Raw genomic sequence first — 19,437 nt, 5'->3', positions numbered from 1 at the left:
ATGGCAAAAGCCTATGACAAGGTTGATCAAGTTGGGGTTTGGGTTCTTTCTTGGTTTACTTATCCTATGGGAAGATTCAATACTTGATTTTGATTGCAAATATACTTGATTTATCTCATTATAAATTATATCTGTTGTATTTAGTTATTCTGCCGTAGAACGTTTTTATCATGTTTGCTGCATCAGTGGTCCTGCTGTGGTATCTTTACTTTTTGTATTAGTTATTCTGCTGTAGCACATTCTCATTATATTTACCGTGTTAGTTATTATACTAGCTAAACCTTTTCTATGGAAGCTTTCTTCTTTATTTGTTATTACCTGTTGACACAAACTAATCATTATCCTGCCATAAGTATATATATACATATATCTTGTTTCTCATGTTCTGCAAAATATATTTTATATATGTATATGTGAATACGTATAAGTATATACACTCATACATGTATGTATATATTTGAGAATATGCTAACCCATTTAAACTAACATTTGTTTGATGGGTATATTGTTTGGGCTTTAGATTTGTTTATGTGCAGGAAGTAAAAAAGTATTTCTGCAGTAAAAACGAAGAGTAGTCATTCACATTACAAAAGGTTTTACGGCACAGCAGACAGCTTTAAAGCACAGCAGACAGCTTTAAAGCACAGCAAACAGCTTTAATGCACAGCAGGAAGTTTTATTGCACAGTAGAAAGTTTTGGTACATAGCAAAAAAGTCAGTCCTATGGCAGAAACTAGAGAAAAATTCCTTTTACGGTAGAAACTGGAGAAAAGTTCCTTTTGCGGCAGAAACTAGAGAAAAGTTACTTCTGCGGCAGAAACAGAGGATAAGCATCATGTTCTACCCACCATAAGCGTGCTCCTAGCAAACGAGACATAGTTTGCACACAAGCCGGACCAAATTAAGTTGCAGTAGGACCGGTCTCAACTCCCTTACTCAGAATACTCGGGCCCAATACCGCAGGAGGCAGACCAGCCCACTTTAACCACAAAAAGGCCCACCACAACCACATCAACAGTTTGTAAAAATGTTGTAAAATAGTTTGTATCTCTAACATTAGTACATTACTCTTAATTTATTGCTAACCTCATCAATCACACAATAATGGAAATTTTAAATTTTATAGAAAAACTAAAATTGATTGTTGATGAAAATGTTGCTAAAAAGGAGGGATGATCATGTACTTCAAAAGTACTTAATAGTAATTGTTTGGATGAATTTATTTTTATTAGTTTTATAAAACTATAATTATACTTTTTTGGAAAATAAAATTAAAAACTTTAAAAGTGGTATGTATCATGTAAATCAACTTTAGAAGGGATAGGGTACAATTTTACCGTAAAATATGTAGAAATTCATAAATGCAAAATAAATAAATAAATAAAAATGACATCAATTTTACCGTAACCATTGTTTATAGGGTACAATTTTATAGTATACGATTTCTTGATTTTATAGATTATAGTTGATTTTATATCATACTTATTTTTTATTATTATATTATACTAAATTAGTCGCTAACTCGTGCAATGCACGGGAAAGTTCTTAGAAATGCTAAATATTTTTTTTAATCAAATTAAATGCATTTTTTGTCGAGAAATTTAGTCAACTTAAATGAACCTTTTCGCTTTGGATTTTAAGGAATAACTCACACAAAAAGGAATATACAAATTTCATTAGGATTTGAGCTAGTCAACCAAGGTAGATGTGTGTGTGTCTATATATATATATATATATATATATATATAGTGACCTTGTCAAATATTTCTTAATCTGCCAACAAAGCAAATTGTTGCTCTTTGAAGCAATTTACAATGTTCTACAATGTTCATTCTAGGCAGAAGCTTACATACTTTTTGTTGTGATTTACAATTTGAGTAGGTGAAAAATAATATGATGTTCTATCGCTGGTTATTGCCTTCACAACAAAAAGGGTAAAATTTCAAATCAAAAGATTACATATCACATTTAAAAGAAACATTAACAGAAAGTAAAATATATGACATGCACTAATAACAAATGATCATAATATTCAAAGAGTTTTGTAAATCAACAACAAAATCTTATTAAATTGCTGGGGGTAGCTTCACTAACTATATTTTATCAATAAAAATAATTTTCTTCATAAGACTTGTTTAAGTTATCATATTAAATATGAGAAAACAGCTGCAAGCATATTGTTGTTGACTCTACATTGTATCACAAAGAGTCTCTCTTGGATTGCTTCATTCTTCTCTGTGCTCTACAACTAAAGCTCCCCCATCATAAGCTTCCTGCCTTGCAAAACTGTGCAGACAAAAGTAGAATTCCAAAATTTTCATTTCCTACTTTTGCAGCCCTCAACAAAAGTTAAGATTCATGATTTTATCAAAATCTTGCATGCCTTTATTATTAAAATTCTCAATATATACACCATTAGCATAGATACAAATTGATTCAAAAGCAGCCTTATTTTAAAAACACCATAATGCAGAAATACCACCAACAAATAATCATAATATTTGAAGAGAGATGAATGAAGCAAAATAAAAATAATTAAAATTCACAAAATGAAGAACCAAATATCAAGAACATAGAGGGAGATTGTTGGAAGCAGAATTAACAAACCTAAGTTAAGATTTTAGACTCAATTGGAAAGGAAGTAACTCTAAAAGTTTTAGCTCACCAAGCTTTCTTGCATTGTTTTATACCTCTTGAAGCAAGGATATCAAGGGAGTTACAAGATGAGCGGATAATAGACCAAACAAATTGGCACATATATCAACCATCAATAACACACCCAAAATTATAAAAATCTAAATAGATTAAAATGTTAGATTGAGAAAGAACTTAACTGTTTATTTATAATTGCCAAAACTGTTTAAAGATTTCCAAAACTACCAAAGTTTGTCAGGGTTAACAAATTTTATACACCTATGGGAATCTAATTCTTTTCAATCCAGTCAAAGAATTAGATAAACAACCAAAAAGAATAGAAAGATATAATACCTGTTTTCAAAGTTTTCAAGGGCTTTAACTAATTCCTCATAAATTTATGTAAACATTCAAAAATTTGGGAATTTAGATTCAGATTCTGTAATAAGAACAAAACAATCGGGTATATTATCTTAAAGGTGCTGTCTAACACAGAAAAGATTGGGTTGCCGAGTTGTTTGGTTTTTCCTTTACAGATGATGTATGGTAGTTGTTTTTCCTTTCTTTCCCACTAACAAAAGTAGTATTGTTTATGAGAAAAGTTTGAGTTGAAGCCAAGAGAAGAATTTCTATAGATACAAAATATTCAAGGGTAGGTTGTATGATTGAAAACAAATATTTTACCTTCCACATTTAAAAGAAATATTTTACCTTCTCACAATGAATTATTGGAAAAACAACTAAAAACAATTATAATGAGTATAACAATCGCAATAAAAAATATGTTCCAACCGTTTAAAAGAAATATTTCTTTTTGTGTGTGGCCGAGTGGTACACCATGCCTTGCTCCAAGGGCTTATAAGGCATGCGTGGGGCACTTCTCTAACCGATGTGTGACTGCACTCAAAAGTCTTCCCACACTCGGGGAGGAGGACAAATCCGTGCGGGCTTGGCTCCCCAAAGCGGACAATGAGCTAAGTGTGCGTAGGAAAATCCCCCACATTTAAAAGCGCTTTTAAATGTGGGGGATTTTCCCGCGCACACTCAGCTCATTGTCCGCTTTAGGGAGCCAAGCCCGCACGGATTTGTCCTCGTCCCCGAGTGTGGGAAGACTTTTGAGTGCAGTCCCACATCGGTTAGAGAAGCACCCCACGCATGCCTTATAAGCCCTTGGAGCAAGGCATGGTGTACCACTCAGCCACACATGATTAATCATTAGGCCGACTCTTAGGCCTTTCAAAAACACAGGAAAAAAAAAAAAAAAAACCATTAAATCGATACTATCTCCACTATGAAACCCATTGATATTTACAATATTTTCTTACCAAACTTGTAGAATTTGAAATCCCTAAATCGATAGAAAACCTAATTGAAGACATATAATTAAAACATAACTTTGAGGCTCTGTTCCATTTAAACCAATTTCAATCTGAATTTTAACCCATATCAATCAAATAAAATTGAAACTTGAAAAAGATCAAATTGGAATTCTTCATACCTGAAAAATCGTCCAACATCAGAAACTAAAAACAATCCAAATTCTTCAAATCAGTCCTGAAAATCAAATGCCTAGAAAGAGGGCCAAAAAATAATCAATGCCCAGATGATAAAATCTCAAGAACAAAATAACCATGAATCAAAATTGACATCAACCAGAGGAGTTGTGGTTGAGAAAAGGAGGGAGCTGCATTGAATGAGAGAGTTAAAGAAGAAGAAGGAGATGGGAGTGAGCTTGAAATAGAGAGAGTTTGATCGAGGGTATTGTTAGGACTGAGTTTGCATTTGAGAGATAGGTTTGAGATAGTTGCAGCTGAAACCTACGGTTTGTAATTTGTATTTGGTGGAAAAAAAAAGATTTATTATTATTTATTTAGGTGTTGTTGACGTGGAAAATTGTGGGAGCTTAAAAAGATTCGGTTTTATATATATATATATATATATATATATATATTAAGAATGAGTAGAATATAAGATTTCATAATTGTCGAGTGTTATAGTTCAACTAATTGGTACTTCTTGATGTTTTCAATGGAGAAATCTAAAGTTTGAATTCCCTCTCCCCATTATAAGTTGTAACTATTGAATTATTTAAAAAAAAATCAAAACTAATATATTTCCACCAATTTTGTTAGGGACACAACTTATTCCACAATTTATTGAGATAGCAAATTGTTTAAAAAGATGTATCCCTAGACTTATTTATATTTCCACCAAATTAAATATTTCCTAAGGAATTGGAAAAATACCAAATAGTTAAAATTTGGCAAAACTACAAGTTATGACATTTAAATTTGGTCCATTGTTATGTTGGTCTAGTAAATTTTATTTTTATCATTTTGGTCATGTAAGTTCTTAGGTGTTGTCACAGTTAGTCATTCCATCTGTAAGGACCAGATTTGAGTTCCTGGCCCAACAAATGGATGGACTCAGGCCCAACAAGCCCAACACAATGAATTTGTAGAGAATATGTTGGAAAATTGGGCTAAAATGAGTTGGACAACAAATAAAGTAGGCTCAAATGACAAGAATAGGAAGATATATTGATTTAAAGTAAAGATAATCGTCATCGACACAGTCCGAGGAGATCAGTTTTTATATATTTCTCACAAGTTTGATTACAACTTTGGTTCCTGATTGCTACATTGTTTCTCTCTTGGTTTTGATCCCTTTCTCTTAGTGCTTCTCTCTCCTTTTACCCTCCACGTGCAGGCCAGATGGTTGGTGTTGATACTTATCCCATCAACACCTTCCTGAAGTCTATATGTAGTAGCTGTAAGGCTAAAAACCACTGTTTAGGTATCACCTCCACATTAATGCGGTTAGAAAGTTAGCTGCAGAGCATCTAATGCGATGGTAGCAGCTTTCTCCTTAGATATTTTAAAACTTCCCTCTGTCCTACGTTTTTGTAATGCTTATCCGTATCAACAAATTTCCTAGAACGTTCCCCTGGACGGCAGACCACCACCTCGAACCTCGGGTTTGGTTAGCCGATGAGGCATTCATCCCCAGACCACTATTATGGGTTCTTATAACCAAAACTAACTTCTTCATTTACCAACACGGACTCCCCTGAAAATGTTTACCCCTCCTCGGATGACTTCACATCCTTAGATTGGGCCCCAGGTCCAATATATACATAGGTAATGATCTCCTGGGCCCAATACCCCTACAATAGCCCCTCGGAATTCTTCTTTCTGGCTCTTCGGGAAGAAAAGAGGATTTCAATGTAATGATAGTTCCTCCGCGCCCATTTTATATCACCTCTGACAGTATAGATGCCCTTTTTAACTTCTCAAGGCTTGCTCCTGACGCTTCGGTATTCGAGACTCTTCCTCATTAAATTTTTACGGCTTTATGTTCCCCACGTTCTATGGCGCGATGTGGATCCAACGGCTGAGGGTTCTGCTGGAACCTGGGTGGGAATTTTCCCACTTCTAACTCCCTTCTTGATATAAATACCACTCAAATCAATCACTCACCTCATCTTAGCATTCATTTCAATCTAGCGCACATACATTGAATCTGCAAACTTCCCTAACTCACTCGTGCCCTTACAAATACCAAAAGCCTGTCCGAGGATACTTTTCTTTTTTCTGTAAGTCTTCATAAATCTTTTCAATTTATCTTTCCATATAATTTTCTTTTCTTGGTGTCTTTTCCTCCTCGACTCCTCTTCCTTTTTATTATCTTTTCAGTACCTCTAACTCTCTCTTCGGAATAGGTAGATTCAAAAGTTTGGTAGACTTTAAGGGGAGTTTAGAGAGCTTCAGAGCTCGATATAGAATCCCTCTAGAAGTAGGCATTAGATATTGTAAGGAAGGGTAGTGGTTTGAAGAAAGGCGAGAGGGAGAGGAAGTAATCCCAATGATCGCCTTCATAGAAGGGGGGATGAGAATCCCTATAGGCACGGTCACTGGGGATTATCTTAGAGCCCATAGGTTAGCTCCCACCCAATGTGCCCTTAATATGTTTAGAATATTAGGCTGTGTAGATGCCCATAATGAGAGAATGAGCTTAAACCTCACCCACCATGATATAAACTGGATTTACAACCTCCACCACCTAACCGGGCAGGGGTACTACCTAAAATCTAGGTACCCTGAGGTCAGACTCATCTAATGCCTTCTCGACTCCAACGAAGGCCTGAAAATGACTTTTTGATCTTATCAGGGGAGTGGCACGATGGCCTCCCCTGTCCGACGAGAGAGGGGAAACCAGGTGGGGTTATAGGTTTAGATTTGTAATTTCAAAGTTACCTATTTTCTCTTTCTCTTTCGTTTGTGTCTGTGCATGAAATTCCCTTTGATTTGCCTTATTCTTTACTAATGATGTTTTTTGTCTTTTCCAATGGTTTTGCAGACAAAAACGCTGCCATTCCCAACTTCAGTCTTGTAAACTGGCAAAGCTTGGACAAAATTTTAAAGGCCGAAGTGTTTGTCCACACTGATGGTCAACTAAGGGCGGCCCACCTGATCTTAAACTACATCCCAATTTCCAAGAGCTTCCAGGCGCCAAAGTGTGTTATTAAAGCTAGGGATCCTTGGTTGCACTGGATTAGTGTAGCTGCTCCCAACTTTCTCCTCACTGGCCCGTTCCAAAAGGCACGCTCACCACCGAGCCAATACCTAAAGGCATACCAAAGGTAGCCTTGCCACCATAATAGACAACCGGAGTGGCCACTTCTTCTCACCTTGCCAACATAGAAGAAGAAGAAGAGGAAGAAGCAGTCGAAGTATCTGATTCCGAGGACGAGTTTGAAGTCTTCAATAAAGTTTTGTCCACAGAAACTTCAACTTTTGACCTTGGCCATCCATTCACCCCAATACTTGACAAGATGGGGATTCAACGTAAGCCAAGGTCCACCCTGCTGGAATTGATAGAGTCCTAACCGGGGGGGAATGCACTTGGGAAGGCCACCCAGACTAGGCTTCCCACCCTTTCACGTGCCCTGCCCCTCAGATCTGAACCTGTTGACTTAAAGAGAAAAAGGGAGCCAAAGGGAAAAGAGGTGGTGGAAGTTGGAAAAACCCACCCCTCTCAAGAGGATGAGGCTTAGAGAGCGGCCAAGCAAGCCAAGGTAGGGTAGAAGGGCACCGAGAAGACGGGTGATCCTTAGGTTTCCCCTCCAGCCTGGACCCCCACCCTAATGCTGGATGAGGCTCCTCTTCCAGCTAGTGCCTCCATCAGGGACTTCTAAGGAGGGATGGTCGGCTATGTGGCCGACGCGGTGGAGTAGGCTCTGCTGCTCCCCGAGGACATGGCCGAGCTCTGGTCCATGAGGAGGCACGAGGTCTTCCTTAGCCTGAAAAGGTATCTCGCCATGGTATGTCCTCTACTTAGCTCCTTCTTCTCCTTTCTTTTCCTTTACTGCCTTCCTTTCTTTCTTTTTCTAATTTATGTTTCTTTCCTCGGCAGGCTGTTCAAGCCTCCTTCCGGGTGGAGGAGACAACCAATTACTGCCACCGGCAGATGAAGGAAGAGGAGGGAAGACGCAATGCTGCCGTGGAGGCCGTTGATGCGGCCGAAAAGAGCATTCAAGAGCTCAAGAGTAGGCTACTTGAGGAGGAGAGGGAGAGAAAAAGCGCTGCAGCTACCCTGGATAGCGTTAACAGGCAGGCTGAAGGCCAACGGGTGCTTATTCGCAATGCCGAGGATCAATTGGCTACCTCCAAAGCACAGATCATCACCCTCAAGAAGAAGCTAGAGGAGGCCGAGAAGGCTAGGGAACGAGCGAAGAGGGCTCGAGATCAGGCCGAGCAAGAGGGATACGACGTCAGAATGGCAGAGACAGAGGAAGCCCTCAGGGCTAAGGTCTCAGGGATATATAGGAACTACTACTCCCAAGTGTGGAATGAAGCTCTCAACCAGGCTAGGGTTGAGGCTTTGTCTATACTTACGAAGGCAAAGAATGTATACTAACCCTGCCATCCGAGAGTCTGTTCCTTCTGGCTCGAGGACTGAAACCACCTCCGAGGTGGTAGAAGTTGGCAAGGACAGTACAACCAATGTTCTAACCTCTTCTGACAAACCCTCTGAGGAGGCTGAGCAACCCGGGGTCACAGAAAAAGACAAGAATGCAAACCAAGAGTGGCCTCTAGTGCAATGAAACCCTTAACTGTCAACCAGGACCCTTCTACCGAGAAAGAAGCTCCTAAAAAGATGTAGATTATCCTGGCCACTCTTCAACTACCTGCCATGGCTGATCCTGCAAGCAAGGGCCCCGAGGCCTCAAAAGCAACATCCACCCAGCTTGTCAAAGGCCCTCCCAAGGAAAAACTTGTAACAAAAAAGAAATAAATTTTAGTGTAGTTCTTTCTTTTGTGTTTTTCTTTTCTTTTATTTTGCTTGTAACTTCTGTTTTGGTTTTCCAAGTTTGTAACTAAGTTGCCCCTTTTGTACTTAATCTGCCTTGCTTTAAGGCTTTAATTAATAAAAGTATATGCACATTTTCTTTCTTCTTATGATTCTCATACCAGTGTTGATATAATTTCTATCTTATTTAACATTTAATAAGCATAGTAATGAGGTAAACCTCTTCTCATTAATCTACATAAGTAATAGGAAAGTTATCCCATCTCATAGGGTCAGCAGCAAAACAAGTCAGATCTACTAAGTCCATCATCTCGGCAAAGCATAATTTTAACTTTAAGGACATACATAGTAATTTAGCCTACATACGGGTTTTAACTTACTCTGTTCCTTACTCATTAGCAAGTTTAAGGACCATAGGGATAATCAATTCTCAAACAATTACAGGTATACCTGTAAATGCTTTAAGTGATGCTCATGAGCATCCACTTGAGCCTACTATCACAGTGAAAATCTCTGCTGTTTAGAGTGACTGATCATTTTTGGCATTCAAGTAATCAATAAGAAGCACTAATTTACCTTAAGCATGTAGTCCAAGGAGTCTGAAATAACTAAAGCTTTGCCCTGACACTTGGTAAAATGATAGGAAGTATTAGTTTACCCAAAGCATGTGGTCCGAGGAGCCAGGCATAGCTGAAGTTCTGTTTAATACTTAGATGGATGTTAGGGAGTATTAATTTACCCAAAGCATGTGGTCCGAGGATCCAAGCATAGCTAAGGTTCTGTTTCATACTCAGAAAAGTAACTTAACATATCAATTTACACAAGGTATGTGGTTTGAGGAGTGAGACATGACCAAGGTTTTATTTGATACTTAGAAAGATGTCATTTAAGTATTAATTTACCCAAAGTATGTGGTCCGAGGAACCAGGCATAGCTAAAGTTCTGTTTAATACTTAGAAAAGTAACTTAACATATCAATTTACCTAAGGTATGTGGTCCGAGGAGCCACGCATGACCAAAATTCTGTTTGATACTTTGAAAGATGTCATTAAGTATTAATTTACCCAAAGTATGTGGTCCAAGGAACCAGGCATAGCTAAGGTTCTGTTTAATACTCAGAAAAGTAACTTAACATATCAATTCACCCAAAGTATGTGGTTCGAGGAGTCAGGCATGACCAAGGTTCTATTTGATACTTAGAAAGATGTCATTAAATATTAATTTACCCAAAGTATGTGGTCCAAAGAACCAGGCATAGCTAAGATTCTGTTTAATACTCAGAAAAGTAACTTAACATATCAATTTACCCAAGGTATGTGGTCCGAGGAGTCACACATGACCAATGTTCTATTTGATACTTAGAAAGATGTCATTAAGTATTAATTTACCCAAAGTATGTGGTCCAAGGAACCAAGCATAGTTAAGGTTCTGTTTCATACTCAGAAAAGTAACTTAGCATATCAATTTACCCAAGGTATGTGGTTCGAGGAGCCAGGCATGACCAAGGTCCTGTTTGATACTTAGAAAGATGCCATAAAATATTAATTTACCCAAAGTATGTGGTCCGAGGAACCAAACATAGCTAAGGTTATGTTTAATACTCAGAAAAGTAACTTAACATATCAATTTACCCAAGGTATGTGGTCCGAGGAGCCAGGCATGACCAAGATTCTATTTGATACTTAGAAAGATATCATTACGTGTTAATTTACCCAAAGTATGTGGTCCGAGGAACCAGGCATAGCTAAGGTTCTGTTTAATACCCAGAAAAGTAACTTAACATATCAATTTACCTAAGCTATGTGGTCCAAGGAGTCAGGCATGACCAAGGTTCTGTTTGATACTTAAAAAGATAATAATATGAAGCTCAACAAATAATATAATAAACGAGAATGTGACAGGGTGGGCTTTAATTAATAACAATACATTTTCAAGTTATTTACATTCTAGGGGCGTAGTACAACATTCTCGTCTAGGTCTTCAAGATGATACGCACCTATTCTAGCCACCGAGGTGATGCGATATCGCCCTTCCCAATTGGACCCTAACTTTCCCCATGCTGGGTTCTTTGTAGTACTCAAAACCTTTCTTAACACCAAATCTCTAGGTGCTCGTGGCCTTAGCTTCACATTAGCATCATACCCTTGCTTGAGCTTGTGTTAATAATATGCTAATTGGACCATGGCACTTTCTCTTTGCTCTTCAATTAAGTCTAGGCTCTTTCCTAACAGCTTGTCATTGTTGCTCGGGGTGAAAAAACTCATTCTCAGTGTTGGGAATCCAGTCTTTAGAGGGATAACAACCTCGGCACCATAAGTCATTGAAAATGGAGTTTCCTCAATGGACCTTCGAGGTGTAGTCCAGTATGTCCAAAGGATGTGTAGCAACTCTTCTACCCATCTTCCCTTTGCGTCGTCCAACCTCTTTTTAAGCCCACTCACTATGACCTTATTGACAGCTTCAGCCTGTCCATTCCTTTGTGGATGTGCCAGGGTAGAATACCTATTTATTATGCCTAGGTCTCAACAATACCTCCTGAAGGCTTTGCTATCGAATTGAAGATCGTTGTCCAAGATGAGGGTACGAGGGATTCCAAACCAAGTGACAATATTTTTCCAAACAAATCTCTTGGCATCCACATCCCTAATGTTTGCCAATGGTTCAGCTTCAATCCACTTGGTAAAGTAATTCGTGCCAACCAACAAATACTTCTTATTCCCTGCTGCCTTAGGGAAAGGACCTACAATGTCCAAGCCCCATTGAGCAAAAGGCCAAGGGTTGGATAGAGGATTAAGGACTTCTCCCAGTTGATGAATGTTTAGTGCAAATCTTTAACATTGGTCACACTTCTTCACATACTCTTGTGCTTCCCTCTGCATATTTGGCCACCAATATCCTTGATTGAAGGCCCTGTGAGACAAAGATCTGCCTCTTGTATGGCTTCCACAAATCCCTTCATGTAATTCTTCTAAGAGTAGCTTAACTGCTTCAGGGTGTATGCATAGCAGATATGGGCCAGAAAAAGATCTCTTGTACAACTTTTGGTCCTCGGACAACCAAAACTGAAGAGCCTTCCTCCGTACCTTGTCGGCCTTGGACTTACCCTCGGGCAAGACATCCTCCTTAAGGAATAGCACAATAGAGTCCATCCAGTTAAAACCCACCTTTATTTAATGAACCTAAATCCCATCTCCCATCTTCGAGGATGTTGCCAGCGTGGCAAAAGAGTCAGCATGTGTATTTCTACTTCTAGGGATTTATGACAGATTAAAGACTCAAATCTAGACTGTAAGTGTCTTACCTGGTTCAAATATCCCTGCATTCTTAGATCTCTGGCTTCCAACTCTCCTTGAACTTGGCCTACAACCAGCCTTGAATCAGAGAAGATTTCCACTACTTTTCCACCCATTTTCTGAACCATGGTCATCCCTACCAACAATACTTCATACTCAGCCTCATTGTTTGTGGCCGAGAAGCCCAATCTCAAGGATTTCTGAATTATGATCCTTTCTGAAGATGTCAGAACTAGCCCCACTCCAGATCCTCTGTGGTTCGCTGCACCATTAACATATACTTTCTAGGACAAAGGTTTTTCTGAGGAAATTGCACCAACCGATTTTCCATCCATGTTCTGTTCTGCTTCTCTATTCTCTTATTTAGTGGGGTTTCGGCAAACTCGGCCACAAGATCGGCGAGGACTTGACCCTTGACAAAGGTGCAAGGCATGTACTTGATATTAAAAGCCCCTAGGATTGTACCCCACTTGGCAATCCTTCCTGTGTAATCAGCACTCCGAAGTAGAGATCTAAGTGGGAGCTGGGTCAGGACAACAATCGTGTGTGATCGGAAGTAGTGGGGAAGTTTGCGTATAGCATGCATAACTGCCAAAATGGCCTTCTCTAGAGGTAGGTAACGGACCTCGACCTCATGCAGTGATTTACTCACATAATAGACTGACCTCTATACACCACTATCAACCCGTACAAGTACCAAGCTTACTGTATGGGAAGCCACAGCAATATAGGCAAACAAAACCTTTTCCACCTTGGGTCTGGACATAATGGGTGGCTGAGAAAGATACTCCTTCAACTACTGGACAGCCAGGACACATTCCTCAGTTCATTCAAATCCCTTCCACTTATTCAACAATTGGAAGAAAGGTCTACACCTATCCGTTGATCGAGAGATGAATCGGTTTAGAGCAGCAGTTATCTCTGTTAGCTTCTGGACCTCTTTGGGATTCTGAGGTGGCTGTAGATTATTGATTGCTTTAATTTGGTAAGGGTTAACTTCAATTTCGCTGTGTGTATCCATGTACCCCAAAAACTTCCCTGATCCGACCCCAAAAGAACACTTAGAAGCATTGAGTTGTAGCTTATGCCTCCTCAAGATCTCAAAGATATTCCCGAGGTCGTTAATGTGCTTAGATTCCAACATACTCTTGACCACCATGTCATCTATATATACTTCAATATTCTTTCCCAATTGTGGCTCAAACATCCTAGTCATCATCCTTTGATAGGTAGACCCTGTATTTTTCAATCAAAAAGGCATCACCTTGTAATTGTAGTTTTCAATAGGAGTGACAAAATTCGAGGATAGCTTACAGTTGCATCCACTAGCTGATCAATCCGAGGCATGGGAAAGGGGTCCTTTGGATAGGCTTTGTTCAAGTCTGTGAAATCCACACACACCCACCACTTCCCATTCTTCTTCTTTACTACCACTGTATTAGCCAACCATTCAGGGTAGAATACCTCTTTGATCGCCCTAGCCTGCTTGAGCTTCATCACCTCGTCTTTGACAGCATCAGAATGATCCTTAGATAAGCGCCAAGGTGGTTACTTTTTGGGGGTGACAGATAAATTGACATTCAAATAATGGTAGATGAAGCTTGGATCCACCCCTGGAGCTTCGTAAGTACTCCACGTGAACACATCAACGTTTCTCATGAGAAATTCTATTAGTTCTTCCTTATCCTGAGGAGGTAGCTGGGCTTCAACCTGAAAAAACTTCTCTGGATCACCACCCATAACAATTTTCTCCAAATCCTCACATTTCGCCTCCTCGGCTGGCCCATCAACAGGCAACACCAGAGACTTTGATTGCTATAAGCCCCCCTCAGTAGAGGCCGATGAGTCAGCCGTAGGTTGATGCATAATTGCAGCCACAAGGCATTGCCTAGCCATGGATTGACTCCCCACGAACTCCTCAATTCGATCCCTTGATGGATACTTCAATTTCAAATGCAGAGTAGAAGAAACGGCCCCCAGGGCATGAAGCCAGGGTCTAGCCACAATGGCCGTGTAAGGAGAGTATGCATCCACCACAATGAAGTCCACTTCAACCACTTCTAAACCCGCCTGCACGGGCAACCTGATTTGACCCTTTGGGATGACAACCTTCCCGTCGAAACTCACCAAAGGTGAATCATAGACTGTCAGGTCCTTAGGCTTTAAGTTTAGCCCCCTATACAAGTCAAGGTACATAATCTCTACACCACTGCCCTAGTCTACCATCACCATTTTCACATCATACCCTCCTATTCTGAGGGTAATCACCAAAGTATCATTGTATGGCTGGATGGTTCCTATCTTGTCCTCATCAGAAAAACTCAATATCAGTCGGATCTCCATTCTAGCCCTTTTCGGCGCACAATCAGGGTCCCCGGCTGGTAGCTGAGCTACAGACATCACTCTGGAAGGATAAGAAGCAGTCCTCCCAGGCGCAGCAAAGATGACATTAATTATGCCTAACGGTGTCCTTGAAGAAGCGTTCCCCTGAGCCCCTGACCTTGATTGGTCTCTTTGTCTGTTGGTCCGATACAAAAACTGCTGTAACCTTCCCTTTCTAACTAGTTGCTCCAAATGGTTTCACAGAGTCTTGCAGTTCTCGATGGTATGCCCCTGCTCCTGGTGGTATTGTTAATGGAGGCTTTAGTTGCGCCTCAAGGGATCTCCTTCCATTTTGTTTGGCCATTTGAAGTATGGCTCATTCTTGATATTTTCTAAGACTTGATGTACTGGTTATCGGAACACAGTGTTAACCACCTGAGGAGCTGTAGATCCAGATTGTCCCGCAAAATCCCTCCGGGGTCTGTTATTGTTGTATCTGTCCGACCTGAAATCCCTCCTCTTTTGAGGGATAACCTTACCCTTCCCCTTGTCTTGTTGTTGGTCTTCCTCAACCCGCTTGTACTCATCAATGTGATCCATAAGCTGCCAAACACTTCTTATCGGCTTCTTGGTCAAGGATTTTCTTAAATCATGCTTGGTGGGCAGTTCGACCTTGAATGTTCTTATAGCTACATCATCAAAATCCCCATCAATTTCATTAAACATCTCCTAGTACCTGTCCGAGTACGTTTTCAGGGTCTCACCTTCTCGTATGGACATGGAGACCGAGGAACCTTACTACACGTAATGAAACGAGACCCAAACGCTCGTGTAAGCTTCTTGAAGGAGTCAATAAAACCTACACCCAGACCATCAAACCACCTCATCGCCACAGGCCCCAAGTTGGATGGAAATACCTTGCACATCAAGGTCTCATTTTTGGGGTGTACAACCATTCTCTGGTTGGAGTGACTAATGTGCTCCATAGGGTCTGTACGACCGCTGTACATGGTGAACGTGGGCTGAGTGAATTGCCGAGGAAGTCTCCTTTCCTCAATCCTGCGTGTGAAAGGTGATCTGGAAATTTGTTTAAGTGCTCTGTTCATCGTATCATTCCCTAGGCCTTTGGAAGATGAGTTTCTGTTTCTGTGCTCATGGTGGTAGTCCTCATCATACGAGAAAGACTCAATGGGAGGGGTCCTTGATCTTTGCCTATAACTACCATCCTCTTCATCACCAGAAGAGAAATCAGAAAATGGAAGGAGTTCGCCTTCTCCATTCGTGGCGCAATTTCCTATTTAAATGATCAATCTCTTGTTGCATGGCTTTGGTATTTTTCCCATGAGAGAGGTGGCTACCACCCCGAGAATGGCTCTTACTAGTATGGGTAGTATGTACACTCCCCTCCCAGTCCCTTCTTTGCTCGACATTGACAAAATGATCTTCACCTTGGGACCCCATAGATTCTGCCTAGTGTGGACCTGAACCTATCATAGTTGGACGTCAGGCTCACTATAACACCAGAATTCCCTACAGACGGCGCCAATTGTAAGGACCGGATTTGGGTTCCTGGTCTAACAGATGGATGGACTAAGGCCCAGCAAGTCCAAAACAATGAATTTGTAGAGAGTGGGTTAGAAAATTAGGCTAAAATGAGTTGTAAAACAAATAAAGTAGGCTCAAATGACAAGAACAGGAAGATATATTGATTTAAAGTAAAGAAAATCGTCTTTTTATTTTAAACCAATGTTATTAATTTAATTTTGGACCTCGTTTTGGTTTGTTTATTGAAACGAAATATTTTAGTATCGACCTGTTTCGGCGTACCGTTTTAGAATGTTTAGGAATTCCTAAACACACACACACACATATATATAACATAAAAGTGTCGATTAAAGAAGTGTTACTATTATATAAAATAATGAATTTAATTTAATTTTTCTAAAAAGATTAAATAAAGTGGGATTAAAAAAACATTTATTATAATTTTTCTACAAATAAAATTCACATTTTGGATAATTGTAAAAAAATACAATAAATGTGAGAGTTGAAACACTTATTGCATAGAAAAAAGTTATTAATATTTTAATTAATATATAGATTTTAAATAGAATTCATAAATGATATGTCAAAAATATTTTCACAACAAATTCTAAATGATAGTGTGAGGCCCAAGAAGTTGTGGCCCTGGCCCGTTTTTACATTGGGGCCCAAGACCCGAGCCGAGGAAGGGTATAGCCGAGGATGTGTAATAAAAGTCCAAGTAGTCCTGAGACATAACCGAGGAAAATTCTGTCCTCGGCATATCCGAGGTCCCCCTGAAAGAAAGGGCAAGAGCGGTATAGGAACAGTTTTGGGAAAAACCTAAAATATCTATGTTGATAGGGAAAGGGACGCTGGATAGTATAACGACCAAGGACAAAGGGAAAGCTGCCATTACTACCATTGAATACTCTGCACCTGACAGAACCATGCTCTTCAGCTTTTACAACCACCCCCAACCACTTTGGGTCTGGGCTGATGGGACAAGTATCAGTCCTGGAAAGTCGATCCTACACGTGTACGTAGGATAAAGGGTACAGGTTAATATAAAAGGAGAAGCAAGCAATCCGGAGAAGGGGCTGGGAAAAAAGGCCAAGAACCAGAGCCTCCCAGACTGCCTCAAGGAGAAAGACTCCTCGAGCGAACACGGCCTAATTCTGTACGAACAAGACGACAAACCACCGTCCGGTGACTAAGGCTTAGCTTTTCAAACCCACGCTCTACAAATGATATTGTTTGGGCCCTCTTTACGTACGAGCCTAATATTATCTTGGGGTCGTTACGAATCGAGTCCCTACAATTGGCGCCGTCTGTGGGAAAGGCTTTTGTCTTGGCACAGGTGGTGGGTTGAGACAATCCCCCACATCATTTCCAACAGTCGGATGTAGTGTTCTAGCGTAAAGTTCCACTAAGGGTACGTTTCCTCACTAGGGGCTACGCTTCATAGTGTCAACAGCACGGATGGTTCTGGGGACTTGGCTGAAGAGCTAATCCCCCTAAACCAAGGTCCCACGCCGTAGCCGAGGGGTTAATTCCCCCAACTACTTAAAAATCAAGTTTTGGACAGAACCAAGGTATTGCATGGTCCTCGGACTCAAACCTATGGAGAAACCAACTACTTAAAAATCAAGTTTTGGACAGAACCAAGGTATTGCATGGTCCTCGGACTCAAACCTATGGGGAAACCAACTACTTAAAAATCAAGTTTTGAACAGAACCAAGGTATTGCATGGTCCTCGGACTCAAACCTATGGGGAAACCAACTACTTAAAAATCAAGTTTTGGACAGAATCAAGGTATTGCATGGTCCTCGGACTCAAACCTATGGGGAAACCAACTACTTAAAAACTGAGTTTTGGACAGAACCAAGGTATTGCATGGTCCTCGGACTCAAACCTATGAGGAAACCAACTACTTAAAAATCAAGTTTTGGACAGAACCAAGGTATTGCATGGTCCTCGGACTCAAACCTATGGAAAAGTCAGCTACTTAAAAAGAATTCTAAGTCGCTCAGTCCTCGGACCAAATACCAGAAAAGGTTAAGGCTATGAAGGTCATTAGGAAGATGGCGAAACGCCTTATTTCTCAGTGACCTGCAGGGGCTGTTCATTTTGGGTTATATATCCTCAGATGATTACTTCCTACACGGCACCGAGCATTTGGCCATCATTTCGTTCAAGTTTGGGGTATACAACCCATTTTCAGGTTGGTCTTATTGTACACGATAGCTCCAATAAGTTCATAATAACATCTTTTTTCTTGATAAGGGGTTTCGACCCTAAGTATTGTTTTCTTAGGTCGGCGTTATTATGCCAGACAGCTCTAATAAGCTTATCATAATATCTTTTTCTTTTTTCTTAATAAGGGTTTCTGTCCTAAGTATCATTTGTCCAAATCAGCATTATTATGCCGGATAATTTCAATAAGCGCAGAGCAAGGTCTTTTTATTAACTGGGATTTTGGCCCTAAGCATCGTTCGGAATGTAAAAATAAAAAAGAAGTCATATGGTAGTACGTCTATTCACGGCATAACCATTTCAGAAAGAAGAGGTAGAATATACGAAATAAAGCAATGATGACTTTTATTAATATAAAAAGGTATTACAGCGTACAATGAAGGGCTTAAATAAGCCTATATAGAAAACGAATTACAAAAACAATAAATAAATAAAAAAAACAAAAACAAAACAAACAAATAGCCAGAAGTCTTTTTAAGCTCTGCTCCGAAATCTTTCCAAATTCTGCCTCAGCGGCACCCATATTGAGAGGAGGACCTCCCTTGGTGGAAGAGGAGAAGAAGAGGAAGAAGGAAAAGCACCAAGATGGATCTGGTGATGGGAAAGAAGAAGAAGGGAGGCAAAAGGAGGCACCAGTGAAGGAAGAGAGGAAGAAGCAGGGATACTTTGTCCCTGCGTCAGTCTTGATTCCTAACACGCTGGTGCCATGTTAGCTATGCTCATAAGAGAGCGGCTGGTACTGATAATGGGTGACCCCAGCTCAGTCGCACCAAAAGTTTGACGCGACGAGCCCCTGTTTCGGATTTTGGCTGGAGGGAGGATGAGAGGTATCTTGAGTCTCTGTCATCCCTGTCCTGATCGAGCCATCTTAAGCTTTGGAGGGACAGAACGCTTCTGAGAAGGATGTGATCTTTTCATCCCCACTTCTACTTCAAATGTGTCACACTATAAGCTATGGTTATGCTGATAAAGAAGACTTAGAGCACATCTTGAGGGTTGAGGCTTTAGGAAGGATAGAGAGTCTTTACGCGAAGGGAATACCCTCTCATTTGGCTTCTTATATGGAGGGTGAATTCAGTGGCATTTAATCCGTACAT

General features: G+C 40.1%; 1 protein-coding gene across 1 annotated transcript; it reads right to left on the bottom strand.

Annotated features, from left to right (window-relative positions):
- Positions 1-14,054: 14,054 nt before the first annotated feature.
- Positions 14,055-14,639, bottom strand: LOC126713294 (uncharacterized). Its single transcript, XM_050413020.1, has 2 exons — positions 14,508-14,639; positions 14,055-14,453 (listed from the first exon to the last, which is right to left on the bottom strand). The coding sequence occupies exons 1-2, from the start codon at positions 14,637-14,639 to the stop codon at positions 14,055-14,057; spliced, it is 531 nt and encodes a 176-aa protein (XP_050268977.1).
- Between the last annotated feature and the right edge of the window lie 4,798 nt (positions 14,640-19,437).

Source organism: Quercus robur, chromosome 1 (assembly GCF_932294415.1).
Source record: "Quercus robur chromosome 1, dhQueRobu3.1, whole genome shotgun sequence".
NCBI lineage: Eukaryota > Viridiplantae > Streptophyta > Magnoliopsida > Fagales > Fagaceae > Quercus > Quercus robur.
This window is presented reverse-complemented; position numbering and strand designations above follow the sequence as displayed.